Consider the following 20,351-nt stretch of genomic DNA (forward strand, 5'->3'; position numbering starts at 1 on the left):
GGGGGACACCCAGGAAAAGTGAAGCACTATCATCTGATCTGGAGAGACGGAGGTGTATTTTTAACTCTCAATGAAGTCAGTGCACTGTCAAGAGTCTTAATTTTTTAATTGCTTTTAATGGAGAGACGTTTCCCGTATTACGTGGCACCCATGTTGCAGTGGCAGGTAAATACAGAAGAGTTCCATATTTGAACAACGTCTCTTGAACCATATTTCCGTTACCTCTAATAAACAATCAAACCAGCAAGAGAGAAGCGTAATTAACTCTGCCGCTAGGGTCACACGGCTTTACTGAAAAAGCACGTTTCGGTGCTGGGCAAACGATTCCAGTTTGTTGTGGAAGTTTCCCTCTGCCAGGGGAAATCTGACACATGAACCGCTTTATACGAAACCCATCTCCTATACAGCGAAAGCCAAGGGCCATCTCTCAGCATCATTCAAGTAAAACTGCGGGTGACCGAAGACGGGGTTTCCCTTCGGAATTTGGACGGCTCCTTCTACCATCCAACGCCTGAACGGCTAGTGTCTTCCAGCAGCGTTAGCCTCTGTTTCAGCTTCATTGTACTGGCTTGTCCAAAATGTGGGGTCCTTGCTTTGTATCTGATGAGGAAAACAGGGAAGACCAGTTAGAAAAACACTGGGGCAGAAAGCTAAACGAGATAATTTGATTCCTGCTCTGAAGCCATCTTCTGTTATTTTATTTTTATTTATAGCCTGCTCTCCCGAAGCCGGCTCAGAGCGGGTAACACCAAACCGTAAAATGCAATTAAAAAACCCCCTCTAAAACAGCATACCATTACAGTACATACAATAAATGGAGTAAAATACCATGTTAATACAACAATTCTATAAAATTCCAGATGGCATATGGAGGGACAATGTTCAGACAACTGCAAAGTTGAGCCAGTTTGGTGTAGTGGTTAAGTGTGCGGACTCTAATCTGGGAGAACCGGGTTTGACTCCCCACTCCTCCACTTGCAGCTGCTGGATGACCTTGGGCAAGCCATAGTTCTGACAAGAGCTGTCCTTGAAAAGAGCAGTTTCTGTCAGAGCTCTCTCAGCCCCACCTACCTCCCAGGGTGTCTGTTGTGGGGAGGGGGAGGGAAAGGAGTTTGTAAGCTGCTCTGAGACTCCAAGTGAAGGGCGGGGAAAAATCCAATCTCTTCTTCTTCAAAGGGGAATGGGGGGGGGCGACAAGAGGAGGGGGGAAGGAAGAAGAGGGGGAGGCCAAACATGACCAGCTAGGACCCCTGTACAGCCCTCAGTCATAGGCCCAGTGGAATAACTCTGTTTTGCAGGCCCTGCGGAATTGTACTAAATCCCGCAGGGCCCTGATCTCTCCGGGAAGAGTGTTCCTCCAGGGCAGTGCCAAAAAAACCCTGGCCCTAGTCGAGGACTGACGGACGCTCTCTGGGACGGGGGCCACCAACTGATTTTGATTACTTGAGTGTAACACTCTATGGGGGATGTACCATGACAGGCAGTCCCGAAGGCACCCTGGTCCCTGACTGTTAAGGGATTTAAAAGTCCTTAACTTTTAAAATTAAATTTCTAGCCCCCACGGTCGCAGAGAAAAACCAGAATGCCTTCTGTTTCAAATATTTCTAAGGAAAAAATATTTCTGAGGGGGCCACATACGGAAGGTCTTCTAGCTCAGAAGCCTGATGGCACTCCATGAAATTGCTGAGCGGTCGGGTTAGAAGAACGGATAAAAGGAAGTCCTTCTTCACCCAAAGAGTGATTAACACATGGAATTCACTGCCACAGGAAGTGGTGGCGGCCACAAGCATGGACGGCTTCAAGAGGGAATTAGATAAGCATATGGAGCAGAGGTCCATTAGCGGCTATTAGCCACAAGGTATAGATAGGGACTCTGGGGCAAGGGATGCTCTGTCTTCTTGGTGCTTTGGGGGGGGGGCAACAGCGGGAGGGCTTCTAGTGCCCTGGCCCCACTGGTGGACCTCCTGAGGGCACCTGGTATTTCTGGCCACTGTGTGACAGAGTGTTGGACTGGATGGGCCTTTGGCCTGATCCAACATTGGCATCTCTTATGTTCTTATGGTGAAGTAGGGCCCTGTTCGGTACACAGCGGCCTTTCCGTTTTGCCCTCATATCAGCCTCATGAGGGAGGTGAGGTTGAGGGGGGATAAGTGGCTCAATGTCATCTGGTACATTTCATGGCGAGTGGGGGTTTGAACCCAGGTTTTCCCGATCCCAGACCTACTGTGACTGGTTTTCATCCTCCACTGTCTTCACATTTCCCAACTTCCACTTATTTCCACCCTCCCAATTTCTTTTTAATCTTGGGAAAGTATCTTGACATAAGTTATGCTAAACGTGGAAATACGTACACAATCCATCCCAGAAGCTGAACTTCCTGATGTAATATTTGGTTTTTCCTGGGGACCAGCCAGTTTGGTATAGTGGTTAGAAGGGCAGACTCTAATCTGGGAGAACCGGGTTTGATTCCCCACTCCTCCCCATGCAGCTGCTGGTGTGACCTTGGGTCAGTCACAACTTTTCTCAGAGCTGTTCTCTCAAGGGCAGTCCTCGAAAGAGCTCTCTCAGACTCACCTACCTCACAGGGTGTCTGTTGTGGGGAGGGGAAGGGAAAGGAGTGTGTAAGCCGCTCTGAGACTCCTTTGCGTAGTGAAGGGCGGGGTATAAATCCAATCTCTTCTTCTTCTACTTTTACCTCACAGGGTGTCTGTTGTGCGGAGGGGAAGGGAAAGGAGTTTGTAAGCCGCTCTGAGACTCCTTTGGGTAGTGAAGGGCGGGGTATAAATCCAATCTCTTCTTCTACTTTTACCTCACAGGGTGTCCTGTTGTGGGGAGGGGAAGGGAAAGGAGATGGTAAGCCGCTCTGAGACTCCTTCAGGTAGTGAAGGATGGGGTATAAATCCAATCTCTTCTCTTCTTCTTCTAATCTGGGAGAACCAGGTTTGATTCCCCACTCCTCCCCATGCAGCTGCTGGTGTGACCTTGGGTCAGTCACAAGTTCCCTCAGAGCTGTTCTCTCAAGGCCAGTCCTCGAGAGAGCTCTCTCAGCCCCACCTACCTCACAGGACATCTGTGGTGGGGAGGGGAAGGGAAAGGAGATTTTAAGCCGCTCTGAGACTCCAAGTGAAGGGCTGGGTATAAATCCAATCTCTTCTTCTGCTGCTGTACCCAAATGGGATTTTTGGTACAGCCACATGGGAAGTTTTCATTGCTCAGAAATACTGTCTTGCTGGGATGGTGGGTGCATGGACAACCCCTAGTCCCTCCACCCGTGCTGTGCTTCATCCCCAGGCTCAGACCCTTCCCTCCATTTCCCTAAACAGCTCGTGTTTCACAGCAGCCGATTCGTACCTTTGCGACAAACTGTAGGATCTGCTTCTTGGACGTCTCCTTAGTGGCCCGCGGCCCCCACCTGAATTCAGACTCTGGGGGCTCCGTGTGGGGGAGACGATTGTACTCCAAGTACCTAGCAAATGGGGAACCATGCGATCAACACCCCAAGCCATCTCCCCCCCCCCCCATGGCAGCAGAAAGGGTAAGTGCCGGGTCATCGAGAACTCTGGCTGAACAGTTTCTGGGGCTCCCCCAAACCACCACCAGAACAGAAAGGACACATCTGCAGGCTTGGGGTATACTGCCCCACACCAACGCTCCCCCTAAGCTGTGGAGTCTTGTGAGCAAAAATTCTACTTTGTGAGCTCCTGGCATTAGAGTTGTGAGCAGACGATTTGGCTGCTGCATAAATTAGTTTGCTCTGGAGCCCTCCTTCCTGAGTGGAGACAAAGATGTGTGAGCCGGAGGCTAAAAAACGGTGAGCTCGCTCACACTACCTCAGCTTAGAGGGAGCACTGCCCCTACACTCCGTAGGGCGGTACCATCAGCCAATGGAAGCCTTTGATTCCCCGCCACTCACTTCTGCCGGACAAACTCCTCCGTCACAAGTTTCTTCACGTCACCAAAGACCTTGTGCTTTTCTCTGAAAGGAAGAAGGGGACAACACGCCTGTCAAGAGTAGATAACGTCAGATGAACACAGAGCGATCCATTTTCCCTGGCCCCCAATTCCATTCCACGTGCCCCGCTGAAGGGGTTGACTCTGCGGCTCCGGTCGGGTTGCCACCTCTGGGAGATTTGGGGGGGCGGAGCCTGAAGAAGGCAGGATTTGGGGAGGGGAGGGGCTTCAATGAGGTGTCATGCACTAGAGACCCCCTTCCAAAGCGGCCATTTTCTCCAGGTGAACCGGTCCCCGCCGCCTGGAAATCAGTTGTGACAGCGGGAGATCTCCAGCCCCCCCCCTGGAGGTTGGCAACCCCAGGCTCCCGGCTCCCCTGACACTTCCGCTCGTACCCGGGGTCGACTCGCAGCCTCCTCAGCACCTCCCAAACCGCAGCTGGAAGGAGAGAAAGCAAAAAAGGAGGGTTGGTGGTTGACTGAGGGGAGTGAGGAAACGGGCGGGGCGGGCGGGGGAAGGCGCGACACTCACACTCCTTGATCACGTTGCCCTTCATGAAGATCAGGCTGAGAATGACGGTGAGGAGGCCCATCTTGGGGGAGTCCTCGTCCCTGGAACGGAGAAAAATCTATTGGGTGCCTTATCCAAAAGTAGGAAGGGTAGAAGAAGAGTCGGTTTTTATACCCCACTTTTCTCTATCCCAAGGAGTCTCAAAGTGGCTGACAATTGCCTTCCCTTCCTCTCCCCACAACAGGCACCTCTCGTGAGGTAGGGGGGGCTGAGAGAGTTCGGAGAGAACTGTGACTGGCCCAAGGCCCCCCAGATGGAGCAGGTGAAGAAGAGTACGTTTTATACCCCACTTTTCTCTACCCTAAGGTGTCTCAAAGTGGCTTACAAACTCCTTTCCCTCTCCCCACAACAGGCACCTCTCGTGAGGTGGGGGGGGCAGAGAGAGTTCAGAGAGAACTGTGACTGGCCCAAGGTCACCCAGATGGAGCAGGTGAAGAAGAGTACGTTTTATACCCCACTTTACCCTAAGGTGTCTCAAAGTGGCTGACAATCCCCTTTCCCTTCCTCTCCCCACAACGGACACCTCGTGAGGCAGGTGGGGCTGAGAGAGTCCTGAGAGACCAGTGACTGGCCCAAAGTCACCCAGCAGGCCTCAAGTGTCTTACAATCTCCTTCCCTTCCTCTCCCCACAACAGGCAGCTTGTGAGGAAGCTGGGGCTGGGAGAGCCCTGAGAGAACTGGATGGCCCAAGGTCACCCAGCAGGCTTCACGTGGAGGAGGAGGAGGAGGTTTTCTACCACACTATTCTCTACCTTAAGGAGTCTTATAGAGTGGCTCACGATCGCCCTCCCTTCCTCTCCCCACAACAGGCACCTTGTGAGGCAGGTGGGGCTGAGACTCCAAGTGAAGGGCGGGGTGTAAATCCAATCGCCTCTTCTCTTCTTCTTCTGGATGACCTTGGGCAAGCCACAAGTTCTGTCAGAGCTGTTCTCTCAAGAGCAGTTTCTGTCAGAGCTCTCTCAGCCCCACCTCCCTCACAGGGTGTCCGTTGTGGGGAGGGGAAGGGGAAGGAGTTTGTGAGCCCCTCTGAGACACCTTTGGGTAGTGAAGGGCGGGGTATAAATCCAATCTCTTCTTCTTTTACCTCACAGGGTGCCTGTTGTGGGGAGGGGAAGGGAAAGGAGTTTGTGAGCCCCTCTGAGACTCCTTTGGGTAGTGAAGGGCGGGGTATAAATCCAATCTCGTCTTCTTTTACCTCACACGGGGTCTCAAAACAAGAAAGAAAGCAGGTTTGGGGAGGCGGCTGGAAGACGGGGGAAAGTCCAGGAGGCGCCTGAAAGCATCACAGTGCTGAGGTGGAAGAGGAGAAAAATGCATTCTCAACGGCATTCCATGGGAGCAGACAAGCTGCCCTTAAGTCATGTAGGGCTGCCGCGTAGGAAGACTGCTGCAGAGCTCCCCTCTAGTACAATCCCAGAACCCGGCAGCCACTGGACACCAGGAAGAAGAGAGGAGGAGAAGAAGGAGGAGGAGGAGGAGGAGAAGAAGAGGAGATTGGATTTATACCCCACCCTTCACTCAGAGTGGCTTTCCATCTCCTTCCCTTCCCCTCCCCACAACAGACACCCTGTGAGGTAGGTGTGGCTTGAGAGAGTGCTGAGAGAACTGCCCTTGAGAGAACAGCTCTGAGAGAACTGTGACTGACCCAAGGTCACACCGGCAGGCTTCATGTGTCTCAAAGTGGTTTACAAGCTCCTTCCCTTCCTCCTGCCACAACAGACACCCTGTGAGGTAGGTGGGGCTGAGAGAGCTCTTTTGAGAACTGCTCATGAGAGAACAGCTCTGAAAGAAGTGGTCACTGACCCAAGGTCACCCAGCAGCTGCATGTGGAGGAGTGGGGAATCAAACCCGGTTCTCCCAGATTAGAGTCCACGCTCCTAACCACTACACTAAACTGGAACGGAATACAACTGAACTTTCTCTTTTCCACATGTTTTAACTCATACATTGACAGCTGCTGCATCGCAGTGGCTAGGAATGCGAGCCGGCCAGTCCCAGGTTCGAGTCTTCCTTAGCCAAGAACTCAACAGCCACACTAACTCTTTTATGGATTTCCCTTAAAGCTGAGCCTAACATTTCAAATCTGGCTGTGACGATTCCAGCATCAAGGTACACTTTCAGCATCTGGGTGAACGGCAAGTTCTAGCAAAACGAGCATCAGGTGCACCAAACCAGAGTGCGCCGTTTCGAACGCCGATGCCGAAACCTTGAGGGAAGGGGTTTCTTCTGGAAATTCTCGAACGGAGCAAATATTCTGCTTAGTGTCAAGGACCGCTAATGAAGAAGGACCCTCCCTCTTCTCCTTACTCTTTACTGCTCTCTCTTTCCAGTTGTGGCAGCTTGCTGACAAGTATGTAGGAGTGGGACTTTGGGTCGATTTCCACCAGTTCCATCCCGAACGCCTGCCGAATCAGGGGAGGAAAAAAAAAATTAATTCAGACCAAAGTCTCTGCGGTTCCAACCAATGCTCCCTCTAAGCTGTGGAGCCTTGTGAGCAAAAATTCTACTTTGTGAGCTGCTGGCATTAAAGTTGTGAGTGAGCGATTTGGCTACTGCATCTGGAGCCATCCCTTCCTGAGCTAAGACAACAATATGTGAGCCAGAGGCTAAAAAACTGTGAGCTAGCTCACACTAATTCAGCTTAGAGGGAACACTCCTTCTGCTGTTTAGGGAGACATGCACACAAATGAAGACCGTTTCAGAGAGGAGCAGTGCTGCTCTGCAGTAGAAGAGCTAGGTTCGAGTCCAGCGGCAGCTTGGGAGACCAATAAGATTTTCAGGGCATGAACGTCCAAGAGCCAGTGTTCTCTTTGGTATCTGACGAAGGGAGCTTTTGAGAGCTCACACTCTGAAAAGCTGGTTGGTGCCAGTGGACTCAAAATCTAGCTACACACGAATGAAGGGTGTGTGTGGCTCAGCGGTAGAGCCTCTGGATGGCATGCAGAAGGTCCCACTTTTAATCCCCGGCATCTCCGCTTAAAAGGGACCAGGTTGCAGGTGATGGGAAAGGCCCTCTGCCAGAGACCCTGCGGAGTGTTAGAAGTGGAGGACTTGGCGCTGTCTCCTGTCTCAGACTTGAGAAGATGGCACCAAAGGGTTTAGACAGATACAGAGGTCAGGACACATTGAGTATCCTTTCCTTCCTGCTATCTGATCCTTTCCTTTGAAGTAGGATGCTACTCTTAGGGGCAATTCCCTCTGCTCCTTCATTCTCCCACACATTCTCCTCTCTCTCGCTCGCAAGAGGGAGGTGCTTGATCTCCATCTTGCACCATGGAGACCGGACATGTGTTCAGCATCCAACATCATCTAGCTAGTTAGGATATGTAATCTATGGCCCCGGTCACATGGGCCGGATATCGCGGGGGGGAGGCGTGGCTAATTGCCCCGGAGGAAACTAACGCGCGGCCGCCCGAGCACGTGTCCCGGTCGAGGTCCCATAGTTAGGGGGGAGATACCGACCAGACGGGTATCCTGCAGTGCGGCACAGAAGCCACACCGCGCAATCGCACTAGCAATCGCTCTTTGTGCGCATGCGCTGTTGGGTACTGTTGCGCAACTTGCGGAGACTTCGGAGACAAAAAAAACCCTTGTGTGCAACGAACAGCGCCGGGCGCTGGATGCCCCGTAAGTTCACCGGAAACGCGATCAGACCCCCGCCCTTGCCCCGCGGTTTCCGGAAACCAGTACCTCGGGGTTAACCACGGGAGCTCTACGCTTCCCAGATGTTGCGGTGTGATCGCGCCCGGAAAATCCGCCTACCATCCGTATCATCAGCGCGGCAAATGCTCCATGTGACCGCAGCTCATATCTATCTCTGACCTGCACTCTCAAGCATGTCTTTCCTTTAATAAAAGCTACTTATTAGTTTTTGAACTGATTGCTGACTCCGTGTAACTTTGTTGTGAGTCTCTTGCCCTAACCCCCAAAACTTCGCTGCGTTAAGGCCTTTGAGCACTCTGCTGTATTTCCATGGTTCCCTGGCAGTGCCAAGTCCAGAGAATCCAACACAGAGCGGCTGCTGGTCTGAGCAGACAAGACTGACCCTGAGGGACCAAGGGTCTGTTTCAGTAGAAGGCGGCGTCATCTGTTCGTCTGAAGGAACACTGTGAACATTTGTTTCACGTACATAACTTATTTGGCCCGACCCAAGCAGATTTCTACATGCAGTGGGAACGGCGAGAAGGAAGACTCCTACGTAATCTCAGAGGTCTTTCATTGACAAATTTACAGTGACCAATGAAACTGGCAGCTGAAGTGACAATTATCAGCATTTCGCTATGTTGTCTATGGAGAATGTAGACAGATGGCCCCTGGGTTTTGGCCTCTGTGTGACACAAGAGTGTTGGACTGGATGGGCCACTGGCCTGATCCAACATGGCTTCTCTTATGTTCTTATGTCTGGGGCAGCGTATTCTCGGTGCTTGGGGGGCAACAGTGGGAGGGCTTCTGGAGTCCTGGCCCCACTGGTGGACCTCCTGATGGCCCCTGGGTTTTGGCCACTGTGTGACACAAGAGTGTTGGACTGGATGGGCCACAGGCCTGATCCAACATTGGCTTCTCTTACATTCGTATGTTTTTATGCCGGATTGCCAGATGTGGGGGCCTGACCTGCAGTTAGCCAGCATCCTTGATCATGGGTCTAAATTATCCTCAATGAATACATAAAGGACTAAAACTGATACAAGAGATCTTTGCAAATGATTTAGGCCCCCCCCCCCAGCCCCCGGTCTTCTCCCAGTCGAGGCAGAGTGTGACAGTCGAGAACAAAACACTCTCTCCCACGTTTCTTCCCTTGAGACAGCCTACAGCAGAGGTCCTCCCCAACCTGTTTGAGCCTGCAGACACCTTGGGAGTTCTGACACAGCATAGTGGGCGCGGTCTCAAAATGGCAGCCACTGAACGGCTGCTTCAGGAGGCGGAGCCAGCCCCAAAATGGCCGCCACCGCTTCCCTTCAGTCACACAGTGGAGGTCGTTGTGCTGTGGTGGCAGCTGCCGCCTAAGCAACCTTTTTTTAAAAAAAAAGTCTGCACAGCCAATCAAATCTCCCCTGGCCAATCAGAAGTCCTGCTGGGCCAAAGCCCCGTCTGCCCCGCCCACTTTCTAAAAACGCTTGGTGGGCACCAAGAAAAGTGTCAGCAGGCACCACGTTGGGGAGCCGACCTAGGGTCAAGCAATTTGGGTTGGGGGTGGCAACTGTTTTGGACTCATCCCATTCTGCAGTGGCCTTCTGTACACAGTCAACACTTGGAACCATCACTGCTCATAAGTAAAAAGGAACAGAGGATGACACTACCAGTGTTCCCTCTAAGCTGAGTTAGTCTGAGCCAGCTCACAGTTTTTTAGCCTCCAGCTCACAGATTTTTGACTTGGCTCAGGAAGGAGGGCTCCAGAGCAAACTAATTTATGCAGTAGCCAAATCACTTGCTCACAACTTTAATGCCAGTAGCTCGCCAAGTAGAATTTTTGCTCACAAGACTCCACAGCTTAGAGGGAGCATTGGTCACACTACTGCCCAAACCAGTAAGGGACTCCCTCTTTACCTGCTGAAGGGTCTGGTTGGCACGTTTCAGGAGTTCGGGGCAGACATCTTTGTAGTCTTTGATGACATGTTTCAGAATATCTGCAAGGAGACAGAGATGTCATGGTCCTTCACGCATCTTCATCAGAATGCCCTCATAATAATAACAACAATAACAATAATAATAATCGTATGGCATTATGTGTAGAATAGTCAGGAGATCCTAAGATTGTCTGGCAGCCAAAAGTTCTAGCGCTTTTAGCATTATGCACCACTAGGTGGCAAGCTAGACTTTTTTAAGGCAAGAGAAAAAAACAAGAGTCCAGCAGCCCCTTAAAGACTAACAAAATATGTGGCAGGGCGTGAGCATTTCTGTGTGACTGCTCACTTCTTCTGGTACTCAAAGACGTGAGCAGTGACTCACGAAAGCTCATACCCTGCCACGTATTTTGTTAGCCTCTAAAGTGCTACCGGAGTCTTGCTCTTTTCTACTACTACCCATCTAGACCTATCTCCTTTTAAGGCACGAGACGTTTCTGAGGTGGTTTGCCATTGCCCGCCTCCGCATCACGACCCTGGTATTCCTTGGAGGTCGCCCTTCCAAGTACTAGCCAAGGCCGACCCGGCTTAGCTTCCGAGATCTGATGAGATCGGGCTAGCCTGGGTTACCAGGTCAGTGCTCAGAATAAAACAGATCAGTCAAAAGGTACCGAGACTGGCCCAGAACCAAGACCTAGTCATCCTGGTCTCAGCATCTAGATATCTGGAATGAGAGCAGAAACTGGAGAGGGCGAGATTAAAGCGTCTATCAACAGCTCAAGCCCAGAAGACACGCCTACCCTTTGTCCTCCTCCAATGGCTACGGCCTCCTGACTACCATCTCCAACTGACTCCACTCCAGCTATCTATACATGCGTGCGCTTATTCCTTTAAACGCCGCTTTGCCCCCCAGCTGGGACTCATAGTGGCTTAGAACATCGTTCTATCAAAGGATACAGAAAACAATCAGCGACCACACAGTAAACATTACAAGTCAGGAAAAAAACCCTGTGTGGAAGCACACTAAGAAAGGCAAACAAGACTGAAGAAACTTACTAATAGGTAACTTAAGAACATAAGAACATAAGAGACGCCAATGTTGGATCAGGCCAAAGGCCCATCCAGTCCAACACTCTGTGTCACACAGTGGCCAGAAATACCAGTGCCATCAGGAGGTCCAGCAGTGGGGCCAGGACATTAGAAGCCCTCCCACTGTTGACCCCCCCCCAAGCACCAAGAAGACAGAGCATCACTTGCCCCAGAGCCCCTAGCTATACCTTGTGGCTAATAGCCACTGATGGACCTCTGCTCCATATGCTTATCTAATTCCCTTTTGAAGCCGTCCATGCTTGTAGCACCCACCACTTCCTTGGTGGAGAGTAAAATCAGAAACATAATAATACTAATAGATATTAGCTAATAGGTAACTCAACGAAGAGTTACCTATTAACCTTTGTATGTTCTTAGTTCTTTTAAGATATTTTTTGTAGTCTTCGAGGTTCTTGATATCCTTGTCTATATTCAGCCTCTACTGAGGAAGACTTTCGAAACGAAGGTCGGAATATCCGGAGTCTTCGTCCATTGCAGACTTACCTGTTGGATCACTGAACGCGCCTGTTGAATGGTATACTTACCTGCTGGATCATTTATTGTACTCTTTGTATTTATGGTTGCGATATTACTCTTCATTGGGTTAGGTAGTTTCCCCCGCTCGAAAGGCAGTCGAATCCGACTAGGGATGCGGTGCTCATCTCCATTTCCAAGCTGAAGAGCCAGTGCTGTCCAAAGACGTTTCCATGGTCATGTGGCCGGCATGACTAGATGCAGAGGCGCACGGAACGCTGTTACCTTCCCACCGAAGCGACAGCTATTTATTTCCTTGCAGTTTCTTGCTTTCGAACTGCTAGGCTGGCAGGAGCTGCGACCAGAGACAGGAAGCTAACTCCGTCATGCGGCACTCGGGTCTCGAACTGCCAAACTACCAACCTTCCAGTCTGCAGTTCAGCATCTTAACCACTTGAGCCACCGCAGCCCTTTGAGTTACCTATTAGCTAATACTCATTAGTATTATCGTGTTTGTGATATTACTCTCCATGCAGTTGATTTCTGACTTGGAACATCCATTTTCTCACAACAATTCTGCGAGGTAGGCCAGGCAGAGAGTTTGCGATAGTAGAAGAGAGGATCCAAACCCGCCCGGGGTCCTAGTCTGCTGCTCGGTCACACTGGCTGTCAATAACCCTCCTCTCCATGCCTGTCTCTCCCTCCGTTCCGTAACGGTTCCCCAAGTCCTTGACCAAAGGTCTTGAGAGCTTCACCAAACCAAATACTGGAAGAAGAATCACGAAAAGGTGTTTGCTTAACCCAGCTCTGCCGGCTCAACGTTCGTAGTCCTAGCACAATTTGAAAGGGTAAAAACATCACCCCTGATCTCACCTGCCCTTTTGATGGGGATTTTCTTCTGGTCTTTGACGAGGAGGAAGCGTACCAGCTCGTTCACCTGAAGACAGAGCACAACACGGGCAGGAGTCAGGGCCGTGTGGATGCGGCAGTCCCGGGGAAAGAATGTGGCAACGGGAGAGAAGGAGGGTGGCAAAAAAATTGGGAGTTTCTGCCATCAAGTTACAGCTGAGTTATGGCAACTCCTGTAAGGTTTTTAAGGCAAGAGGTGTTCAGAGGGAGCTTGCCCTTGACTGCCTCTACACAGCAACCCTGGACTTACTTCCTTGGTGGTCTCCCATCCAAAGACTAACCAGGGCCGACCCTGCTTAGCTTCCGAGATCTGACGAGATAAAGCTAGCCTGGGCCATCCCTGGCCAAGGCAAGAGACAGAGGTGGTTTGCCACTGCCTGCCTCTGTGTGGTGATCCTTGACTTCCTTGGTGGTCTCCCCTCCAAATACTAATCAGGAGCAACCCGGCTTAGCTTCCAAAATCTGACAACAGGCTAGCCTAAGCGATCCAAGTCAAGGCAAGAGACGAACAGAGGCGGTTGGCCAGTGCCTACCTCTGCGTAGCAACCCTGGCTTTCCTTGGTGGTCTCCCCTCCAAATACTAACCAGGGCCGACCCTGCTTAGCTTCCGAGATCTGATGAGACCCGGCTAGCCTGGGCCATTCCAGTCAAGGCAAGCGACATTCAGAGGCGGTGTGCCATGGCCTGCCTCTGCATAGCGACCCGGGACTTCCTTGATGGTCTTCCATCCAAGGACTAGCCAGAGCCAACCCTGCTTCGCTTCTGAGATCTGTTGAAACTGGGCTAGCCTGGGCCATCCCGGTCAGGGCAAGAGACAGACAGAGGTGGTTTGCCATGGCCTGCCTCTGCACAGCAACCCTGGACTTCCCTGGTGGTCTCCCACCCAAGTAATAACCAGGGCCGACCCTGCTTAGCTTCCGAGATCTGATGAGATCGGGCTAGCCTGGGCCATCCAGGTCAGGGCAAGAGACAGACAGAGGTGGTTTGCCATGGCCTGCCTCTGCACAGCAACCCTGGACTTCCCTGGTGGTCTCCCACCCAAGTAATAACCAGGGCCGACCCTGCTTAGCTTCCGAGATCTGATGAGATCGGGCTAGCCTGGGCCATCCAGGTCAGGGCAAGAGACAGACAGAGGTGGTTTGCCATGGCCTGCCTCTGCACAGCAACCCTGGACTTCCCTGGTGGTCTCCCACCCAAGTAATAACCAGGGCCGACCCTGCTCTTGAGCTCTGATAAGATCGGGCAAGCCTGGGCTACCCAGGTCAGGGCATTTTTTTTAACTGGCTTCTTTGAAAAGCGACTTCCTTGCCTTTCTGACTAGAAAGTACACTCGAACATAGGCCATTGGATATGTTACACAAAGCCGTAAAATGGAGCTATGCAGAAGGAGACAGACAGCGGCTGCTTCCACAGGGCACAGCGTCCAGTTTAATAAGTACGGAATTTTCATTTGGTGTTTGTTTTTTTGGGGGGGGGGGATTTTTGGCATTCAAAGGACATGTCACCCTGGATGCAGCCAGCGAGAACAGGGCGATTTCAGGAAGGCACAGGCCAATGGCAGTGCGGGCTCCCTTACCTTGGCCTCCATCTGACTCTGCGGGCGCCGCTGTACGTTGCGTTGCAACTGACTGGAAGATGGCGTCTGGCTCAGGGAGTATTCTTCATCCACTTCCATGGGCTCTACCTGGGGAAGGGCAGGAAGGAGAATTCAGAATGGCGGCCTGCTCTGATCCCGCACTAGTTATGTATCACTGTCTGGATCGAAGGCATTCAATTCCGGACAAGATTATCAGGCACACACAGGACGGTTCTGCATTGTTTTTTTCCCTGCTTGTGTGTTCCTGCTGCATCAGGGTTACTTTTCCCCCTGTTCTGCTCCCTCTAGTGGTCAGTTCCATATTACACCGCTTCATGTCCCGCCTCTCTCCCTGCAGATTCAAACTGCAGGTTCTAATGCTGGACATAAAAAGATGTAATATTGAATCGACCACTAGGGGGAGCACAACACAGGCAGAACAGGAAAAAAAATATAACAACGAAGCAACAGGGACACACAAGCGAGGAAAATTCTTAAGAATTCGGAAAAGCCCACAGCCGGCTTGCTCCAGTGGTTCTACAAAGGATGTGTATACATCCACATAAAATCACATTAAATCAGGGGTCCCCAACTTTTTGAGCCTGCAGGCACCTTTGGAATTCTGACACAGCATAGTGGGTGCAACCACAAAAATGGCTGCCACGGGAGGCAGAGCCAGCCACCACAAAGCTGCCACATCTTACCTTCAGTCACACTGTGAAGATCCTTGTACTGTGGAGGCAGCTGCTGCCAAGACAATGTCTTAAAACATTTGCACAGCCAATCAAATCTCCAGTGGCCAATCAGAAGCCTTGCTGATCAAAAGCCCCACCTGGCCCCAACCACTTTCTAAAAGCATTTGGCAGGTGCCAGGAAAGGTGGGGGCACCACGTTGGGGACCCCAGCACTAAGTCAAAACAAGAGGCCACGGACAAGCAACAGCAGCTAGAAACAGAGGAAACACCGGGGCTAATTTAAGGTCAAGCAGACTCTGCGATGCGACGACACGGAGCTGGGCTTGCAGGACCGGAGGCTGGCTTGGATCATATTGTTTGCTCCAGGCCAGTGTTCCCTCTAAGCTGAGTTAGTGTGAGCTAGCTCACAGTTTTTTAGCCTCCGGCTCACACATTTTTTGTCTTCGCTCCAGATGGCTCCGGAGCAAAGTAATTTATGGAGCAGCCCAATCGCTCCCTCACAACTTTAATGCCAGTAGCTCACAAGGTAGGATTTTTGCTTATAAGACTCCACAGTAGGGTTACCAAGTACCTATCGCGAATCGGTGGGGGACACGTGCTCTCCCACCGGAACATTCCTGCCTGTAACACACCCGCGTCGCACTATGCTCTTGCCCAGACATGATGTTAGCACGCTAGGCACGTAGCTGGGCGACGCTCTGGCAATGGGGCTGAAAACTCAATGGTACCATCGAGTTTTCAGCTCCATTGCTACAGCATCGCCCGGCTACGTGCCTACGTCACGTCTGGGTGACAGCATCGTGCAGCATGCGTGTTTTCCCCATCGTTCCCGCCAAGAACTACATGTCCCCCACCAATTCGCGGTAAGTACTTGGTAGCCCTACTCCACAGCTTAGAGGGAGCATTGAGTCCAGGCAGGTCACACTTCTTGCTCCAGTCTACATACCACAGCAGAATAATAAAGTCCTATCAACTGCCCCAAGTTTCTTAGGGGGGGGGGATACAATGCAATTATTCACTAACAAGTGGGGACCCGCAAGAAACTTGCGGGAACGGCTGCCCCATTCCCCCCGCCTTTGCTTCCTCCCCTCTCCCCTTACTTCTCTCGTACTCTTTCTTCCTCCTGCCACCCCTTTCCTTACTCTCTCTCCCCTCCACACGTCACTTCCTCTCTCTTTCTGCCCTCCCACCCCATCACTCTCTCTTCCTGCCCGTCACTCACCTGGCCTCCCTCCTGCTTCCTTCCACAGCCCCCCCCCAGCAGCAGAGGCAGCTCTCCAGGGATCATAGATCTCCCTACTGCAAAGATCCACAGACCAACACGACTACCCACCTGAAACTATTTATAACTCAGTAAGATGAGGATTCTCAGCCTAGCACTGGCATACTTTCATTCAGGGGTCATTTCCTGCAGGAGCGCACAGGAGCGGAGCTCCGGCAGTAAAGAGCCCAGGGGGCGGGCACATGCAACAAGACCCACCCCCTGCTCCCAGCAGCCCTCAGTCAGAGCAAGAAGCAGCCAGGTAAGTTGCAGAGCTCCCCCCAGCCCAAAACAGTCCAGTGGCACCTTTAAGACCAAGTTCTATTCAGGTACAAGCTCTCCCTCCTCTGCGAGGACAGATCTGCACGTCTCCCCCCCCCCCATAGCTAGCAATACAAAACAGTCCAGTGGAGCCCGAGCAGTGGGTGTTGCCTTCTGACACACTTCCGGTGATGTCAGGGGTGTGTGGCATACACAAATAAGTTATGCTAATGAGTTATGTTAATGAGCTCCTGCCCCTCTTTCTCTACAAAATGACCCCTGGTAATACATATTTAGAAGTAAAGAAAAAAAATTCACAGTGGGAAGTCATTTTAAAAGTGCAAACCCCTCTATCCAAACAACAAACAGTAAAGGTCTGCTTCAAACTAAGTTCTGTTCTGCATGAGGCTGCAGTACACGATACGATGGCCGCGGATCACATCTGAATTGCACCGAGGAGCATGTTTAGACTCGAATCTTTAAAGCCAGTGAAAGGCTGAATGGTAGACAATTATCCGGGTTAGAATGGATAACAGGAAGTACTTCTTCACCCAAAGAGTGATTAACACATGGAATTCACTGCCACAGGAAGTGGTGGCGGCTACAAGCATGGATGGCTTCAAGAGGGAATTAGATAAGCATATGGAGCAGAGGTCCATCAGTGGCTATTAGCCACAAGGTATAGATAGGGGCTCTGGGGCAAGTGATGCCCTGTCTTCTTGGTGCTTGGGGGGGGGTCAACAGTGGGAGGGCTTCCAATGTCCTGGCCCCACTGGTGGACCTCCTGATGGCACCTGGTATTTCTGGCCACTGTGTGACACAGAGTGTTGGACTGGATGGGCCTTTGGCCTGATCGAACATTGGCGTATCTTATGTTCTTATGAATGGTAGACAATGGCTATCTGGGTCAGGGCAGAGACAAAAAGAAGTGGTTTGCTATCGCCTGCCTCTGCATAGCAACCCTGGACTTCCTTGATGGTCTCCCCTCCAAATACTAACCGGACTGATCCTACTTAGCTTCCGAGATCTAACCAGAAACAGAGATACACAGCAGGAAATGACAAAGAAAACAAAGACCGTGTATAAACGGTCAAGAATACTTCAAAGAATGCTCCAAATAGCCACAGACGTTTTATATAAGTGTGCAAGAAACCTCACAGTAAACACAGATGTCCCCATGCAAAACAAAACCAATCTCTACAAATGTTATTGAAACAATATAAACGACCTTCTGAAAACGCTGTGAAACAATGTAACACTGGCGTTCCAAAATCTGACAAGACCGGGCTGGCCTGGACCATTCAGAATACACACATGTATAGCCCAAACAAGATATGCCGCACATGTATTTTGTTCATTCTTCATGGGCCCTCTATGGACCTCCCCCAAGAGGGCAATCTACAGATCCTGAGGGGCGCATAGAACTTTTGGGCTGAAATGGAGAGACATCTAATATTTTCAGCATCTGCTTCTTCAAATTCCAGGGGCTTCAGACAGCTCACCTTGCCCTGAAGAGAGAATCCCAGATTTCTTTTCCAGGCCTCTAAACTAAGCACCACATGGGAAATCATTATCCGATTGAACCTTGAGGAGTTGGCTGACACAACCTTTAGGCATATGGGTCTCTGAACGTATGCCCCAGATCTGTGGGTCATTTACGTATATTGCAAATATACCTATATAAAGAAAATTACCCCTGTCTGAGGTGCTGTTTTCGTGTCCTCGTTTTTGCTTTGGGAATGAGGACCACTCAATGATACAGGGGGTGGCAGTGAGTTTAAGTTCGGAGCAACCCTTCTAACGCATTATGTTTGAATACGTTTTTAAAAATTGAATTCTAACCAATGCCCCCCTCTAAGCCGTGGAGTCTTGTGCACAAAAATTCAACTCTGTGAGCGACTGGCATTAAAGTGGTGAGCCAGCGATGTGGCGACTGCATAAATTAGTTTGCTCTGGAGCCATCCTTTCTAAGCTAAGATAAAAATGTGTAGGCTAAAAAACTGTGAGCTAGCTCACACTAACTCAGCTTAGAGGGAACACTGATTCCAACCTAGATGTTTTCCTCTCTTTTCCTCTTCTCCCAGTTTTATACAATCCAAGGTAGTCCCCCCCCTCCCCCAGCACATACAATAATCAAGAAATTCACATACCTGGGAAGGGCCAGGTCTTTTGTTACGCTTTTTCTGAGACATCTTTCCTTTAGGAAGCCTAAGGAGCAGGAGAAAGGTAAGTTACAGCAGAGATCCTGAAGCAGGAAGACTGATTTACATCCGTATCTTCGTCAGCCTTCCCCCCCCCCCAACCCTGCCTCTCTGCAGAGCCAAAACAAACTGCTCTTCCCCATCGCAAATCCCCAACTCCTCTGCTCTCTCCCCCTCTCCCCTCCCCCCCCCCCATTGACAGTGCTCCTCGGCTTTTTAACAGCCACGGGTCAGGCAGGCACCCCACCGCTTACTGCAACGCGACAGTGTGGGAAAGCTGTACCTGTTGAACATCTGTCCAGCACTCCTGCCTGAAAATAAACTTAGCTCCATCTGTTGCTGGAATTCCTACGGCACCCAATAGCTCAGACTGGCACCCCCACACACACACACACATCCCCCAGCAAGAGATCCTGGGCCTTTAACAACGACAACAGGCAGAAGTTCAACAGGTGCAACTCCTCCCAGCAAAATGCTGACGGGAGAAAGCTGAACCCGCTGAATTTCCGCGCACGAGCTCTGCTCGGGTCCCCCTCCTGACATCCTTGCGATGCTCGCACGGGCGGCCTTAAAAGAGCGACTCACGATGCTGCCGACACGGCATCCCCCACCCCGGCTTCACTGCGCCCGGCTCGACCGCCTTCCTCCGTTCAGGAACACCAGACAACTCTACGCATGCGCCTGTGCTGACGCCCGGTTCCCAGTGCGCATGCGTTCCCTGGTCGGCGCGCCATTTTGTCCGGGGAGTAGAGAACCGTCGGGTGTTGCTTAGCAACGCGGGCACGCCGCGTGCGCCCTTCGTGGTCTCGGGCTCTTGCTTTGATCTCGGCGGTCTCTCTTTAGATTGCGTGATGGGGCGTTGCAGAAGGGAAAGGCGGCGGAGGAACTGAGCGCCCCCGTGTCTCCGGTGTGGGACTTACTAAAACTAAGGACAGCGATTGCCCCATAGGGAATACATGAGTGTGCCCATAGAGAATAATGGAGAGTAGGCTTGCCCATAGGGGATAATGGAGTACACAATCGCCGATAGAGAATCCAAGACTGCCCATAAGGAATAATTGAGAGGCCGCTTGCCCATAGGGGATAATGGAGTACATAATTGCCAATACAGAATCCATGATTGCTCATAGGGACATAATTGCCAACAGAGAATCCATGATTGCCCAAAGGCAATATTGCCCAGTCACTCCGGCTCCCCCAGCTGTCCTTAGGGGCTCTTTAAAAAGTTATGGCCGCCGCCGCGTTGCCCTTCAGACATCACATGCGAGAGGTCATTATGGCTCTCCCAGCTCTCCTTTGGGGCTCCTTAAAAAGTTATGGCCGCCACCGCTGTTTTCGGCGGCAGCTACAACATCGGCGGTGGGGGGGCAGGGTGAAATGTTCTCCTGCCTCCCTGAGCCCCGGGGTGGTGGCCTTGGACTCCTAAGGGCAAATTCCACCTCTCCCGTGTGATGTCGTTAAAAAGGTAAAGGTTCCCTTGCTCGAAAAGAGTTGCGGTGCTCATCTCCGTTTCAAAGCCGAAGAGCCAGCGCTGTCCGTGGTCTCTGAGTGGTTTTCCATTCTTTTCCTTCAGATATCCAGGTTTCATTGGAATGGATGATGCGTTACAGTCCTTCATGCCAATAGATTCTACAAAGTCCATAATCTTTCGTTTCTGGCATAGAAGAAAAGTTCCATCCTCGAGTCTCTCAATTTGCATTCCGAGGTAGTGTTGTCTCTCATTAGGTAAAGGTAAAGGTTCCCTTGCTCGAAAGCCAGTCGAATCCGACTCTAGGGTTGCGGTGCTCATCTCCGTTTCCAAGC

General features: G+C 51.2%; 1 protein-coding gene across 1 annotated transcript; it reads right to left on the minus strand.

Annotated features, from left to right (window-relative positions):
• Positions 1-33: 33 nt before the first annotated feature.
• Positions 34-19,211, minus strand: LOC107121342 (melanoma-associated antigen G1-like). Its single transcript, XM_015424255.1, has 11 exons — positions 19,134-19,211; positions 18,498-18,555; positions 14,131-14,238; positions 12,519-12,582; positions 10,066-10,145; positions 6,829-6,923; positions 4,483-4,562; positions 4,347-4,389; positions 3,914-3,976; positions 3,352-3,466; positions 34-600 (listed from the first exon to the last, which is right to left on the minus strand). Exons 2-11 carry the CDS (start codon positions 18,537-18,539, stop codon positions 520-522), a joined length of 771 nt encoding a protein of 256 aa, XP_015279741.1. The 5' UTR covers positions 18,540-18,555; positions 19,134-19,211; the 3' UTR covers positions 34-519.
• Between the last annotated feature and the right edge of the window lie 1,140 nt (positions 19,212-20,351).

This window comes from Gekko japonicus, unplaced genomic scaffold (genome assembly GCF_001447785.1).
Source record: "Gekko japonicus isolate JY-2015 unplaced genomic scaffold, Gekko_japonicus_V1.1 scaffold2051, whole genome shotgun sequence".
NCBI lineage: Eukaryota > Metazoa > Chordata > Lepidosauria > Squamata > Gekkonidae > Gekko > Gekko japonicus.

Coding starts and splice junctions, on each gene's coding strand:
- LOC107121342 (XM_015424255.1), bottom strand. CDS start 18,539: ATGTCTCAGAAAAAGCGTAACAAAAGACCTGGCCCTTCCCAG. Junction 6,924..10,065: donor CCAACCAGACCCTTCAGCAG/GTAAAGAGGGAG, acceptor CTGATTCGGCAG/GCGTTCGGGATGGAACTGGT. Junction 4,563..6,828: donor GAAAGAGAGAGCAGTAAAGA/GTAAGGAGAAGA, acceptor TCTCCGTTCCAG/GGACGAGGACTCCCCCAAGA.